Genomic DNA, 15,837 nt, shown 5'->3' with positions numbered 1-15,837 from the left:
GGTGTGTGTTTGTGTGTGTGTGCGTGTGTGTGTGTGTATGAGGGTGTGTGTGAGTGTTTGTGTGTGTATGAGGGTGTGTGTGTGTGTGAGGGTGAGGGTGAGAAAGGAAGCCAACTCCACACATCTGGAACATTTCTCTGTATTTATAGCGTCTCCATGGTTACATTCACTGCTGATGTGGGGGGAGGGGCTGCGTGGACGTCATGGATGCTCCAGCAGCCTTCATGGATGAGATGCGCTGGATCCAGCTGTGATCTGGGTCCAGCTGTGATCTGGATCCAGCTGACTTGCTTCTGTCTTTCTAAAGGAGCAGGACTAAAGGGGCGTCGCCATGACGACCAATTCCTGCCAACATGCACATTAAATCATTTGAATCTTTTTCCCTTTCCTTGGCTCAGACAAGCGGACGGATCCGACTGCCGCAGCTCCCAGTCAGACCTGAGCAGCCCAGAGGAGGGTTGCCGGGACACCGATGGCGGCTTCCGGAGACGAGTGAAGAGCGGGGCGCGTGCAGGCGGAGGTCATCAGTCACGTGCACGAGAGGGACGTGCAACAGTGTGAAGGAGGTGAGGAAACGACGCGCTGGGCAGCTTCAGCTGACGGAACCCTCTCAGATAAGCTGCCTCCTTCCCGTGAGCGTTGGCGTGCCGGCGTGATGCGACCACCACGCCACACCGGCCAGACGGATGGACGTTCGTTCGTGACAGCGACAGTCCGTGAAGGTGAAGACGACGAGGACGACGGCGGCGAGCGAGGAGGAGGAGGAGGGGCTTATTTGGAGAGAGCTTTCTGTGCCTGGTGCCTCTGGTGTCTGTGAGCCTGCCTGTTGGGGCACGGGGGGATGGACTTTAGAGCGTGGCCAGGAAAGAAGAAAGACAGTGAGGACGGACGGACCCACCTGGTGAGGTCCTCTATGTCCACCAACATGGCGTCCTGCTCCACGTGCAGCTCATCTCTCAGCAGCAGCAGCTGCACCAGCTCCTCGTTCAGACCTGCGTGAGCAGCATCAGGCTTCAGCCCGCCGTTCTCTGGCCAGAACATCAGCTTCATCTCCATCGGCGCTCTACTCACTCTGAATCTGGGCGTGGAAGTCGTTGGTGATGACCTGCAGCTGTCCCAGGCTCATGTCCCTCATGTCCCCGCGCCTCAGGTTCCTCTTCATCAGGCCCTCGCTGATGTGGGGCAGGTGGGGAAGCTGCGTGTGTGGACAGACACCGATGAGGAATTCACAGCGCACATCATGTCTGCAAGAAGGGGGGTTTCTAACGAGCGCGCAGACGTGCACACGCACGTCCCTCCCGTCATGTGCTGTGAGACAATGTGCTGTGAGACAATGTGCTGTGAGACAATGTGCTGTGAGACAATGTGCTGTGTCCACCTCTTGGATGGTGGGTTTGAGGATTTTATTTTCATGGAAGACAAAGAGCTCGTTTGATTCTCAGACTGACCAAATCAGCGACAGGTGAGCGTCTGTGCATCTGGATCTGCCGCTCCACCTCCACCTGCATGCGCGCCATCGGCCGAGCCAGAGCCAACGCCACCCGCGCCTCCTCCTGCAGCCTCCTCTGGACCCGCCAGAACCCGCCACAGTCATCCAACGGGTCCGAGTCCTCCTCCGCCGTGTCTCGGTCCGATAAGGAAGAACTCTGCTTGCTCTAGAGAGGAAGTGGTTGGAGGTTTAATGCGGGGGAGGGTGTGTTGCGTAACACAGGTGAGAGTGGGGGGTGTTGCGTAACACAGATGAGAGTGGGGGATGTTGCGTAACACAGGTGAGAGTGGGGGGTGTTGCGTACCACAGGTGAGAGCGGGGTGTCCAGGCTGGTCTCTGTCCTGCTGTCCTCTGCATCGCTGTCTTTGTCGCTGCTGCTGTCATTGATGAAACACACCTGCAGGTTGACGCCGCTCTGCTGCCTGAGAGCAACAAAAACAACCAATCAGGAAGGTTGTTCTTCACTCCTTCATCCGAGGCTGCTTTGATGTGAAGCTCCAAATTTCCCACAAATGACAGTGAGATTGTTTCATAGTCACAGAGACTCTGAACACCACCTTCAGTTTAACAGGTTTAACTGGACCAGCAGAAGGTCCAGTCGTTCCACCTGAATTTCTGCAGCAGAACATTGTTGTTTGGGCCTTCTCTCTCTCTCTCTCTCTCTCACACACACACACACACACACACACACACACACACACACACACACACCCTACAGTGTGTAAACCTCAGTCTTTCCCTGAGCTCTGAACGCCATTGAATGAACTTCTGACCAGCCCTTGTGAAATCAGCCATGACAACAGTAACCAGCTGGACTGGCCACACTGGTGGAATTTCCAGCCCTGGTGAAGCCCAATCTTGATCTCCACTGGAGGTCACCTGATCATCCATCGACAGCAGCCACTGACTCGTAGCAGCGATCACTTCCTCTTTCTGGCACACAGAGACCAGACAGAAACACATTCAACCAGCATGTTTCAACATCAAAGAAAGCAGCCCTGCTGAAGGTCAAAGCAGCACAAAGGAAGCTTGTCAGGAGCAGCTCGTTGCCCCGGCGACGCTTCGCTCAACATGATGTATCACGAAGGTGTTCCCACAAACCTCAGCTACAATCACGAAACTGCAACTTCTCAGGAACCAACTCCACAACACGAAAAACCCTTTCAGATCTAAGTCGTGTCACAGGCGTGCTGAAATGTACAGAAATGTACAGCATCATTTCAGGAAGATAAACTGAAAAGATTTTTACATTGAATACATATATAGAAAAACTTCAATATAGAAATATACTATATCTGAAGCTCTAGAATATCTGAAGCTATAGTCTATCTGAAGCTATAGAATAACTGAAGCTATAGTATATCTGAAGCTATAGTCTATCTGAAGCTATAGTCTATCTGAAGCTATAGAATATCTGGAGCTATAGAATATCTGGAGCTATAGAATAACTGAAGCTATAGTCTATCTGAAGCTATAGAATATCTGAAGCTATAGAATATCTGAAGCTATAGAATAACTGAAGCTATAGAATATATGAAACTATAGAATAACTGAAGCTATAGAATATATAAAACTATAGAATATCTGAAGCTATAGAATATCTGAAGCTATAAAATATCTGAAACTATAGAATAACTGAAGCTATAGAATAACTGAAGCTATAGTCTATCTGAAGCTATAGAATATCTGAAGGTATAGTCTATCTGAAGCTATAGAATAACTGAAGCTATAGTCTATCTGAAGCTATAGTATAACTGAAGCTATAGAATATCTGAAACTATAGTATAACTGAAGCTATTGTCTATCTGAAGCTATAGAATAACTGAAGGTATAGAATATCTGAAATGATAGAATAACTGAAGCTATAGTATAACTGAAGCTATAGAATATCTGGAGCTATAGAATAACTGAAGCTATAGTCTATCTGAAGCTGTAGTATATCTGAAGCTATAGAATAACTGAAGCTATAGAATATCTGAAGCTATAGAATAACTGGAACTATAGAATAACTGAAGCTATAGAATAACTGAAACTATAGAATATCTGAAGCTATAGAATAACTGAAGCTATAGAATAACTGAAGCTATAGAATAACTGAAACTATAGAATATCTGAAGCTATAGAATATCTGAAGCTATAGAATAACTGAAACTATAGAATAACTGAAACTATAGAATAACCGAAGCTATAGAATAACTGAAACTATAGAATAACCGAAGCTATAGAATAACTGAAACTATAGAATAACCGAAGCTATAGAATAACTGAAACTATAGAATAACTGAAACTATAGAATAACTGAAGCTATAGAATAACTGAAACTATAGAATATCTGAAGCTATAGAATATCTGAAGCTATAGAATAACTGAAACTATAGAATAACCGAAGCTATAGAATATCTGGAGCTATAGGATTTGCCACCTTGTTCTGGGTGTGTTTTGAAGCTGAACCAGGTCTTGTTTCTTCCTCAGAACCATTCTATTCTCACCGTCCAATCAGAGCTGAACGTTCGCAGGTTTGGTTTCTATTTTTGTGCTGATCAGAAAAACCATGAAATTCTGGGAGCCTTCACTTCTTTTGATGGATCATTTGAAGATTTTTGATCTGAACCGAGCTGATAATCCTGTCGGTGTCGTTCATGTCTGACCTCAGAGCCGATGGAAAGTAAAAAATAGTGCTGGGTGTCAGACGGATCCAGATTTAGCTGCTCAAAGATCAAAGACCGTCACCGGCCTTCAAACGCTGCGCAGATCAAACCTGCAGCGCGCTGCTTCGACAGACTCTCTCCATCCCAAACTCACCGGGAGGATGGGCCCTTTCTGCTGCCGCTGGTGTAGATGACTGGCTCGTCGTCATAGAAACTGCCAAGAGCAAGTTTCTGCCTTATGGACTCCCTCTCATTCCTCTGGGCCTTCCGAGGAGAAGAAAAATGACATTAATACAGGAAATGTCAGGAAAAGTGCTGTTGCCATCGGCTGCTTGATTGATCAAGTGCGTAATCAGGCACGACGAGGAGGACCTGCAGAGCTGAGCGCTGACATCAAAGCCTGAATATGCTGTAGCCATCATGCTAGCTTAGTGGAGGAGGTGAGATGAAAATGGAACAAACAGCATCTTAACAGATCTGGATTCAGCTTTAGGATCACATCTACACGTATGACAAATATACTGTATTTATTAAGTTATTATCCTCACTTGCTGCTTCTTTTGCACTTCTGGTTAGATGCTAAACTGCATTTTGTTGCTCTGTACCTGTACATGTGCAATAACAATAAAGTTGAATCTAATCTAATCTAATCTAATGACAAATCAGACTCCCGACGGTGGAGCGACATTGGAGCTCTGGTGCTGCTGTCGCCATAAAGCATCAAGTGGGGGTGTGAAATGTGGTGGGCCCCCAGGAAGAGAACGTCCTTGTGGTTGTGCTACAATCAACTCCAGGCTGTATTTGCCACCTGTTGAAAAGGGCACGTTGTCCCGCTCAGGCTGCAGAGCGTGAAGGAACGTGGCTGCTCTCCTTTACTAACACATCAAAGAAAATAGATGAAAGACATTATCGATAACAGCACAACAACGATTCGGAGTGAATAGCATCCAGGCTATATCCTTGACAACAAGAAAAGAAAAAAAGCTGATTCCTTTTCCCAGCAGCAACAGAAGTTGAAGGTCTTTTTTGACCACTAAAATAGGAATTTCAGAACCATCCCGACACAGACAGCAGCCATTATCCAGTCAGGACTGGTGAAACTGCAGAGTCATTCTCGTCCGGCTGGCAGCTCGTCTCTGTCCAGATCTTTTCTGGATCTTAAATTATATCAAACCAGAGTGAATCAGAATGTGTAATGCTTGATTTTCCATTCTGAAACATAAAAATGGCATTAAAACTGGCATCAAACCAACGGCTGCCAAACGTCCTGATCGGATGACTAGCGGTTTATCCAGACGCACACACGGTCGACATTTGATTCATCATTCATTTTGTTGTTCTAAAAGTCACCATGTTAACGCCTCGATTTGGGATTCTGGGCCATAGAAATTAACTAGATTTCTATAAATAGCAAATATGAATATAATAATAAATAATATTACGAAATAAATAGCTCAAAACAGCACATACGGGACAGACACACACACATGCGCGCCATCACAGGTCTGTCGTGGCAGCTTCATCAACATGATGGATACCTGTCAGGGAAAGCTGTCAGGATGAGGCCACACACAGCGAGAACATCCCTCCCCAACACCAAAAGCATTCAAAGGCAGCGTCACACACCTGGTAAACACGTTTCTCCTGGTGCACCATCCTTCAGCGCATCGTACTGCAAGAGCCGCCCTTCCCTTCTACACACTGCAGTGAAGCCAGACCCAGGAGACCCTCTCATATACTGCAGCTCCGGGCAGGAGAGCGAGGGAGGCAGGGAGGGGTAGAGAGTGGGCAGAGACGGAAGTGGAGGAGGAGGGAGGGATGGAGGGATGGGAGGATGGAAGGAGGGAGGGCGGGAGGATAGAGGGAGCGCTGCTCACTGCTGCCACAGCTCCTATCTCTGATCCTATCTCTCCCTCCATCTTCATTATATTACCCTTCTTTGTCCCCTTTATCTCTTGTTTTTAATAAAAGGAACGACAGAATGGCCTGTTGGGGGGTGGCTCACCAACGGAGGTGTGTGAGGCGCTGGGCTGAAAATCTCCGAATCGTCTCTCGGATTCTGTGTTTGCGTCATCTCCACACGGAATCTCTTCCAGGTCACAGACTGGTGTGATGAGCCGCAGCAGAGATGTGCAGGGTGCCGAGGACACGCACAACCACACAACCACACAACCGCACAAGCGCACAACCAGCCTTTGGAAGCCAATCCATCATCACATAGTGCACAACAAAGGTAAACATGCATCTATACTGCTGACTCGGAGGTGCTGGGAAGCCTGATTTGCCAACCACTGTGGGAGCTTTGGGCCTGGCCTGTGCAGCTGGAGCAGCCCAGCTGCAGCTCTTCACCATGTACCCTCTCTGTAGATCACAGTCACCATCATCTCCACAGTCCTCCCACCAATCATTCTTGGCCCTTTGTGAAAAACCCTCTCGGTCTATGTGAATGTAGACGTTGAAGTTTTCCATCAAACCATATCGTGTTGAGCACCTGCACGGAAAATCACCTCTGAAGACATAGATCCCTGAAATGATCCATGTGGCTGTGATGATTCCAGACTTATGCTGATAAATCTTTAATATTTTGGGTCAAAGAAATCACACCTTTGCTGTAAAATGTAAACTGAGGCCTGACAATTCAAAAGCAGCAAAATAAACCAGAACAAGCCAGACGTAGACGACAAATGGTCGACTGCTTCTATGAGGAAGGATCAACAAGATCTTTGCAGGATTTCCCCATTTTGAACTGTGTAGACTCAGGTTTATGTTTCTGACCTGTACTGGTCTAGTAGAAAGGATGCATGGATGGATAAGTGAGAAGAGACCAAAAGGTGGCAGTAATGCAACAATCTGGATGCCAACAGCCCTGAGAAGCAAAAGAAGTGTCTTTCATTCCATTAAGTTGGTCAGTTTACAATGTTTGAGGACCATTGTAATAAGTTACAATAATTTAGCCTTTTTCTTATGTCACATGAGAACTCAAACTTCTCAGGGCAGCTGGATGAATAGAATCAGAGCTGCGAGTCTTCACTACAGCAGCCCTGTGAATTGATGACCTCAGATAATGATTTGGCCACTAATTGACTGCATGAACACATTGCATGTTTGCTACCCGTGTAGCAAAAAGTATCCCCCTTGTGTTGAATGAGATCTGCTTCTTACACCTACAAATTTACATTAGATGTAGGAGTTTTCTACAATACCAAACAGGCCATTGTGAAGCTGTGTGTTAGCCTAACCATCCAGTTGCGGGTTGATCACTGATGGTCATTGGCTTCACCTGCGGGTTGATCACTGATGGTCATTGGCTTCAGCTGCGGGTTGATCACTGATGGTCATCGGCTTCAGCTGCAGCGGGTTCATTGTCCATGTAAGAAATATGTACAAACATCTGTTTTCATATATAGGCTGTATCTGATGTGTAACAGTTTCTGTAAATCTATTTACAGTACAACCGTTCCTTCCACATAAAAAACAAAACTGAGAAGAACTGGTTTGTGCGCTGCGCCCTCTGCTCTGGAACTCAGCAGGTTTCAGCTCTTTTCACTCATCGGTGCATCACGGTAGTGATGGGATGATGATGCCTCAAGGAGTGTTTTGACACACGACACAAACTGTGTTGGCACTGTATTGATACTGTGTTGGTCACTCAATACTGACCCCTGCAGTCGTTAAAATCATTGCAGGTAAAGAAATTCCTTGTTTGTGTAAATGCTAAACTGAGTTGGTATGTAAAATATAGCAAATTTGAGTTACAATTCAGTCACAATTTTTAAATCACTTCAAATGAAATAAATCTTTATTTATATAGCGTCTTATACAATGAAAATTGTTTCGAGGCACTTTCCAGAATCCCAGGGCCTGAGAGGAGAGGAGAGGAGAGGAGAGGAGAGGAGAAGGAGAGGAGAGGGGAGGAAGGAGAGGAAGAAGAGAGGAGAGGGAGAAGAGAAGAGAGGGAGAGGGAGAGGGAAGGAGGAGGAGAGGAGAGGAGAGGAGAGGAGAGGAGAGGAGAGGAGAGGAGAGGAGAGGAGATGAGGGGAGGGAGAGGAGGGGAGAGGAGAGGAGAGGAGAAGGAGAAGGAGAGGAAGAAGAGAGGAGAGGGAGAGGAGAGGAGAGGAGAGGAGAGGAGAGGAGAAGGAGAAGGAGAAGGAGAGGAAGAAGAGAGGAGAGGGAGAAGAGAAGAGAGGGAGAGGGAGAGGGAAGGAGAGGAGAGGAGAGGAGAGGAGAGGAGAGGAGAGGAGAGGAGAGGAGAGGAGAGGAGAGGGAGAAGGAGAGGAGAGGAGAGGAGAGGGAGAAGGAGAGGAGGGGAGAGGAGAGGGAGAGGAGAGGAGAGGAGAGGAGAGGAGAGGAGAGGAGAGGGAGAGGAGAGAGAAGGAGAGGAGAGGAGAGAGGAGAGGAGAGGAGAAGGAGAAAGGAAGGAAAGGAGAGGGAAGAAGAGAGGAGAGGGCGACGAGAGAGAGGGAGAGGAGAGGAGAGGAGAGGAGAGGAGAGGAGAGGAGAGGAGAAGGAGAGGAGAGGAGAGGAGAGGAGAGGGAGAGGAGAAGGAGAGGAGAAGGAGAAGGAGAAGGAGAAGGAGAGGAAGAAGAGAGGAGAGGGAGAAGAGAAGAGAGGGGAGAGGGAGAGGGAAGGAGAGGAGAGGAGAGGAGAGGAAGAGGAGAAGGAGAAGGAGAGGAAGAAGAGAGGAGAGGGAGAAGAGAAGAGAGGGAGAGGAGAGGAGAGGAGAGGAGAGGAGAGGAGAAGGAGAAGGAGAAGGAGAGGAAGAAGAGAGGAGAGGGAGAAGAGAAGAGAGGGAGAGGGAGAGGGAAGGAGAGGAGAGGAGAGGAGAGGAGAGGAGAGGAGGAGAGGAAGAGGAGAGGAGAGGAGAGGAGGAGAGGGAGAAGGAGAGGAGAGGAGAGGGAGAAGGAGAGGAGGGGAGAGGAGAGGGAGAGGAGAGGAGAGGAGAGGAGAGGGAGAGGAGAGGAGAAGGAGAGGAGAGGGAGGAGGGAGAGGAGAGAGGAGAGGAGAGCAGAGGGAGAGGAGAGGAGAGGAGAAGGAGAAGGAGAGGAGAGGAAAGGAGAGGAGAGGAGAGGAGAGGAGAGGAGAGGAAAAGGAGAAGGAGAGGAAGAGGAGAGGAAAGGAGAGCAGAGGGAGAGGAGAGGAGAGGACAAGGAGAAGGAGAAGGAGAAGGAGAAGGAGAAGAAGAGGAGAGGAGAGGAGAGGAGAGGAGAGGAGAGGAGAGGAGAGGAGAGGAAACCATGACCCAGTGGGGTACCAGAGGCCTGTCAGGTGATCATGTTTCTGGACCCCGGCAGCCTCGGCCTATAGCAGCACAGCTAAGATGTGACCTAACGATTAGACGACCCCCTAAGTCTGATAATCTGTCTGTCTATGATAGTAACTGGAACTACAGAATTAGCAACAATAAGATTTTTCAAAGAGGAAGGTTTTTAAGTTTGATCTTAAAGTAGTGATGGAGTCAGCCTCCCGTACCTGGACAGGGAGCTGGTCCCATAGCCGGGGGGCCTGGACAGGAGCTGGTCCCATAGCAGGGGGGGCCTGGACAGGGAGCTGGTTCCATAGCAGGGGGGCCTGGACAGGGAGCTGGTTCCATAGCAGGGGGGCCTGGTAGCTAAATGCTCGGCCCCCCATTCTACTCCTAGAAACTCTGGGAACCACAAGTAGACCAGGCATTCTGAGAGCGGAGCGGTCTATGGGCTGATAAGGTATCACTAGCTCCCCCAGGTAGGATGGAGCTAGGCCTCTGAGGACCTGGTAGGTCAGAAGAAGGGTTTTAAAAATTATTCTAAATTTTAACGGGCAGCTAATGAAGAGACGCTATTACAGGAGTCATGTGACCTCTGTGGTCAATACCTGTCAGAACTCTGGCTGCAGCATTTTGGATCAGCTGCAGACTTCTGAAAGAGTTGTTTGGACACCCTGATAAAGAATTACAATAGTCCAGCCTGGAAGTAACAAATGCATGGACTAACTTTTCAGCATCATGGTGGGTCAGTAGAGACTAGAGACTAATTTAATGTGGGAGTTGAAGGAGAGATTTTGATCAAAAGTTACTCGTAGATTCCTCCCAGAGAGACTAGATGTTAATGAGATACCATCTAGAGTGATCATGTGATCTAATCTATCCCTGAGAGGTTCAGGACCAAACACCATGACAATGGCAATTTCAAAATGTATTTAGCAATAGAACCAATTCAAGATACAAATATTACAGAGCTCCGGGCCAGTCATAACCATACAATAACAGAGTCCATTGCCAGGGCAGGAAGTCTGACAACCTAACCTATCCCTTGGCCCAGTCTTTTATAGAAACACAGATGTAAATGATTGATGCTAATTCAGTCCAATCCAGTCCTTCTTCTTGGATGACCTCGGCTTCTTCTTCCCGTCCCATTGGATGCTGACACAGTCCTCGTTCTCCGTTGTTCCCCAAATGGCCAGTTCAAAGTTCACCTTCTTGCAGAGGAACTTATCAACACCAGTAAACGAGCTGTCCCGTTTTACGATGAGGGTTTAACACTTCCCGTCTGAGTGTCTCCTGCTGATTACAACTATCTAAACAACAATCATGTCAAGGAAGGGTCAACTGACCTTTATTACACTTACTAAACATTCTACCATTCCTAACTTCTAAAGTGCTTCTAAACATAGAAACATATGGTACAACACATAATAAAATAGACACAATTCTCTTCACCTGTCACTAAAGAACCATTGATCTGGTCCAGGATAGAGCTGCCTTTTTATGTTACATGAGAACTCAAACTTCTCAGGGCAGCTGGATGAATAGAATCAGAGCTGCGAGTCTTCACTACAGCAGCCCTGTGAATTGATGACCTCAGATAATGATTTGGCCACTAATTGACTGCATGAACACATTGCATGTTTGCTACCCGTGTAGCAAAAAGTATCCCCCTTGTGTTGAATGAGATCTGCTTCTTACACCTACAAATTTACATTAGATGTAGGAGTTTTCTACAATACCAAACAGGCCATTGTGAAGCTGTGTGTTAGCCTAACCATCCAGTTGCGGGTTGATCACTGATGGTCATTGGCTTCAGCTGTGGGTTGATCACTGATGGTCATTGGCTTCACCTGCGGGTTGATCACTGATGGTCATTGGCTTCACCTGCGGGTTGATCACTGATGGTCATTGGCTTCACCTGCGGGTTGATCACTGATGGTCATTGGCTTCAGCTGCGGGTTGATCACTGATGGTCATCGGCTTCAGCTGCAGCGGGTTCATTGTCCATGTAAGAAATATGTACAAACATCTGTTTTCATATATAGGCTGTATCTGATGTGTAACAGTTTCTGTAAATCTATTTACAGTACAACCGTTCCTTCCACATAAAAAACAAAACTGAGAAGAACTGGTTTGTGCGCTGTGCCCTCTGCTCTGGAACTCAGCAGGTTTCAGCTCTTTTCACTCATCGGTGCATCACGGTAGTGATGGGATGATGATGCCTCAAGGAGTTTTGACACACGACACAAACTGTGTTGGCACTGTATTGATACTGTGTTGGTCACTCAATACTGACCCTGCAGTCGTTAAAATCATTGCAGGTAAAGAAATTCTTGTTGTGAAATGCTAAACTGAGTTGGTATGTAAAATATAGCAAATTTGAGTTACAATTCAGTCACAATTTTAAATCACTTCAAATGAAATAAATCTTTATTAATAGCGTCTATACAATGAAAATTGTTTCGAGGCACTTTCCAGAATCCCAGGGCCTGAGAGGAGAGGAGAGGGAGGAGAGGAGAGGAGAGGAGGGAGGGAGAGAGGAGAAGGGAGGAAGAAGAGAGGAGAAGGAAGGAAGAGAAGAGGAGAGGGAGAGGAGAGGGAGGAGAGGAGAGGAGAGGAGAGGAGAGGAGAGGAGAAGGAGAAGGAGAGGAGAGGAGAGAGGAGAGGAGAGGAGAGGAGAGGAGAAGGAGAAGGAGAAGGAGAGGAAAGAGGAGGAGGGAGAAGAAAGAGAAGAGAGAGAGGGAGAGGAGAGGAGAGGAGAGGAGAGGAGAGGAGAAGGAAGGAGAGGAGAGGAGAGGAGAGGAGAGGGAGAGGAGAAGGAGAGGAAAGGAGAGGAGAGGAGAGGAGAGGAGAGGAGAAGGAGAAGGAGAGGAAGAGAGAGGAGAGGGAGAAGAGAAGAAGAGGAGGGAGAGGAGAGGAGAGGAGAGGAGAGGAGAGGAGAAGGAGAAGGAGAAGGAGAGGAAGAAGAGAGGAGAGGGAGAAGAGAAGAGAGGGAGAGGGAGAGGAAGGAGAGGAGAGGAGAGGAGAGGAGAGGAGAGAGAGAGGAGAGGAGAGGAGAGGAGGGAGGAAGAGGAGAGGGAGGAGAGGAGAGGAGAGGAGGGAGAGGAGAGGAGAGGAGAGGAGAGAGAGGAGAGGGAGAAGGAGGAGGAGAGGAGAGGGAGAAGGAGAGGAGAGGAGGGGAGAGGAGAGGGAGAGGAGAGAGGGAGAGGAGAGGAGAGGAGAGGAGAGGAGAGAGGAGAGGGAGAGGAGAGGAGAAGGAGGAGAGGAGGAGGGAGAGGAGAGAGGAGAGGAGAGCAGAGGGAGAGGAGAGGAGAGGAGAAGGAGAAGGAGAGGAGAGGAAAGGAGAGGAGAGGAGAGGAGAGGAGAGGAGAGGAGAGGAAAAGGAGAAGGAGAGGAAGAGGAGAGGAAAGGAGAGCAGAGGGAGAGGAGAGGAGAGGACAAGGAGAAGGAGAAGGAGAAGGAGAAGGAGAAGGAGAAGGAAGAAGAGGAAGAGGAGAGGAGAGGAGGGAGGGAGGGAGGAGAGAGGAAACCATGACCCAGTGGGGTACCAGAGGCCTGTCAGGTGATCATGTTTCTGGACCCCGGCAGCCTCGGCCTATAGCAGCACAGCTAAGATGTGACCTAACGATTAGACGACCCCCTAAATATGATAATCTGTCTGTCTATGATAGTAACTGGAACTACAGAATTAGCAACAATAAGATTTTTCAAAGAGGAAGGTTTTAAGTTTGATCTTAAAAGTAGTGATGGAGTCAGCCTCCCGTACCTGGACAGGGAGCTGGTCCCATAGCAGGGGGGCCTGGACAGGGAGCTGGTCCCATAGCAGGGGGGCCTGGACAGGGAGCTGGTTCCATAGCAGGGGGGCCTGGTAGCTAAATGCTCGGCCCCCCATTCTACTCCTAGAAACTCTGGGAACCACAAGTAGACCAGCATTCTGAGAGCGGAGCGGTCTATTGGGCTGATAAGGTATCACTAGCTCCCCCAGGTAGGATGGAGCTAGGCCTCTGAGGACCTGGTAGGTCAGAAGAAGGGTTTTAAAAATTATTCTAAATTTAACGGGCAGCTAATGAAGAGACGCTATTACAGGAGTCATGTGACCTCTGTGGTCAATACCTGTCAGAACTCTGGCTGCAGCATTTGGATCAGCTGCAGACTTCTGAAAGAGTTGTTTGGACACCCTGATAAAGAATTACAATAGTCCAGCCTGGAAGTAACAAATGCATGGACTAACTTTTCAGCATCATGGTGGGTCAGTAGAGACTAGAGACTAATTTAATGTGGGAGTTGAAGGAGAGATTTTGATCAAAAGTTACTCGTAGATTCCTCCCAGAGAGACTAGATGTTAATGAGATACCATCTAGAGTGATCATGTGATCTAATCTATCCCTGAGAGGTTCAGGACCAAACACCATGACAATGGCAATTTCAAAATGTATTTAGCAATAGAACCAATTCAAGATACAAATATTACAGAGCTCCGGGCCAGTTCATAACCATACAATAACAGAGTCCATTGCCAGGGCAGGAAGTCTGACAACCTAACTATCCCTTGGCCCAGTCTTTTATAGAAACACAGATGTAAATGATTGATGCTAATTCAGTCCAATCCAGTCCTTCTTCTTGGATGACCTCGGCTTCTTCTTCCCGTCCCATTGGATGCTGACACAGTCCTCGTTCTCCGTTGTTCCCCAAATGGCCAGTTCAAAGTTCACCTTCTTGCAGAGGAACTTATCAACACCAGTAAACGAGCTGTCCCGTTTTACGATGAGGGTTTAACACTTCCCGTCTGAGTGTCTCCTGCTGATTACAACTATCTAAACAACAATCATGTCAAGGAAGGGTCAACTGACCTTTATTACACTTACTAAACATTCTACCATTCCTAACTTCTAAAGTGCTTCTAAACATAGAAACATATGGTACAACACATAATAAAATAGACACAATTCTCTTCACCTGTCACTAAAGAACCATTGATCTGGTCCAGGATAGAGCTGCCTATCACTGGTAGAACATCCATCAACAGGTGTGTTAACTTATGTACATATTTTGTTAGCTTAATTGTTAAATCATATGAAATAAAAGACAAAAAAGTGACTAGTTTATGAATTTTTATTGAGGAACAAAGTTTTTGGAGTGGCGATTTCTCCTCTGAGACACCAGCTCCCCAGCCTTAGAAAATACTCTCTCACACGGTGCAGATGACGATGGTGAGCAGAGTTTTAAAGGCAAGTTGATGCAGATGTGGATATGTTTTCTGGTTCCGTTTCCAATATTGTAAAGGGTCTTGGTTTCTGGGCGTGTTTCCTTCTGCCAGGTAGCGTTGGACTTCAATTATGGAGTCAGCTGTTGCGTTAGAGGTCTTCTAGGTCTCTGCAACCTCCATATCAAGTGTTTTCCAGAGATTGTGCCCTAAAAAAATTGTTTATCATTAGTTTATTATCACATGACAAAGTGCACAGAAATATACGAATAAACTCAAAGAAATGTGAGTTCATACCAGAACTGGGTTCTGACCCACGTGAAGAGCTAGGCTCTTCTTCTGTTGGGTCAGGCTCTTGGCTCCTCATTTCTTGCACACACTCCGACTTCAGTCTCTTCACCGCTTCACTTGCCTTTTGGTGACTAGCAAATCCAATTGGTTTGACTCTGGGATCCAACAGTGTTGCCAGTGTCATCACACTGAGTGATTCCAGGCTGCAAATAGCGTCAGTTAGCCGCTTTCTCAGGTTTTCAGCCAGTTGTTGAGCAGCTGTTTTTGTCACCGTTGTGGCCTGACGTTGAAGCTCAATGTGGAGCATCCTCATCAAGGGAATGACCTTCGACCCAGAGACCCTTTTTCCTCAGACAGTTCTCTTGTGGCTTGGTCAGAAGGAGCAAGAACCCTGAGCATCTCTTCAATGATTTGACATTCTTCTGGAGTGATGTCAGTTTTTAATGAGGCCAGTGACACCCAGACTGCCTCCTTCTGCTCAGTCATTCTTTCAAACATTTGGTAGGTACTGTTCCATCGTGTTGGCACCTCGTTTATTCATTTATGGACCGGTGTTCCCAGCTGTTGCTGTATTTGAGTGAGCTTCTCTTTAGCAGTCACGCTCGATCCAAAGTATGTCACAATGTGTTGTGTTTGTTGCGTATTTTGCGTATTTGCGTATTGTTGGATTTGATCACATGATTTAATCACATGATTTTCTCACAATTAAATCCATGGAATGGGCGATACAAATGGTATGCCGTATTTGCAGCATTCGAGCACATGAAGTCGTGTTTGCTGCTGCATCAGTGACAAGACTCCTGACCTTTCCCTAACCTACTCCTCCATGAGGCTCCTTTTAAGTGGCAATGTTTTCTGCAGTGCGTTTCTGAGGAAAAATGCTGCACTCCCAAGACGATGAATGGAGTTCATAGCTTTCTTTGTCCACATAGTGGCCAGTAACAGCTAGATATGCCTCCATATT

General features: G+C 47.3%; 1 protein-coding gene across 2 annotated transcripts; it reads right to left on the bottom strand.

Annotated features, from left to right (window-relative positions):
- Positions 1-123: 123 nt before the first annotated feature.
- On the bottom strand, positions 124-6,226 carry LOC101079110 (schwannomin-interacting protein 1-like). Of its 2 annotated transcripts, none has more exons than XM_029831697.1 (7): positions 6,143-6,226; positions 4,292-4,401; positions 1,794-1,911; positions 1,449-1,655; positions 1,072-1,195; positions 899-992; positions 124-823 (listed from the first exon to the last, which is right to left on the bottom strand). In XM_029831697.1, the coding sequence occupies exons 1-7, from the start codon at positions 6,209-6,211 to the stop codon at positions 772-774; spliced, it is 774 nt and encodes a 257-aa protein (XP_029687557.1). In that variant the 5' UTR covers positions 6,212-6,226; the 3' UTR covers positions 124-771. The 2 variants fall into 2 exon arrangements, with proteins under 2 accessions (XP_029687557.1, XP_003978235.1); XM_003978186.3 differs by lacking the exon at positions 6,143-6,226 and adding an exon at positions 5,764-5,909.
- Positions 6,227-15,837: the final 9,611 nt, after the last annotated feature.

The sequence above is a fragment of the Takifugu rubripes genome, chromosome 22, assembly GCF_901000725.2.
Source record: "Takifugu rubripes chromosome 22, fTakRub1.2, whole genome shotgun sequence".
In the NCBI taxonomy this organism is placed as follows: domain Eukaryota; kingdom Metazoa; phylum Chordata; class Actinopteri; order Tetraodontiformes; family Tetraodontidae; genus Takifugu; species Takifugu rubripes.
The sequence above is the reverse complement of the archived record's forward strand: the minus strand, read 5'-3'. Positions and strand labels throughout refer to the sequence as shown.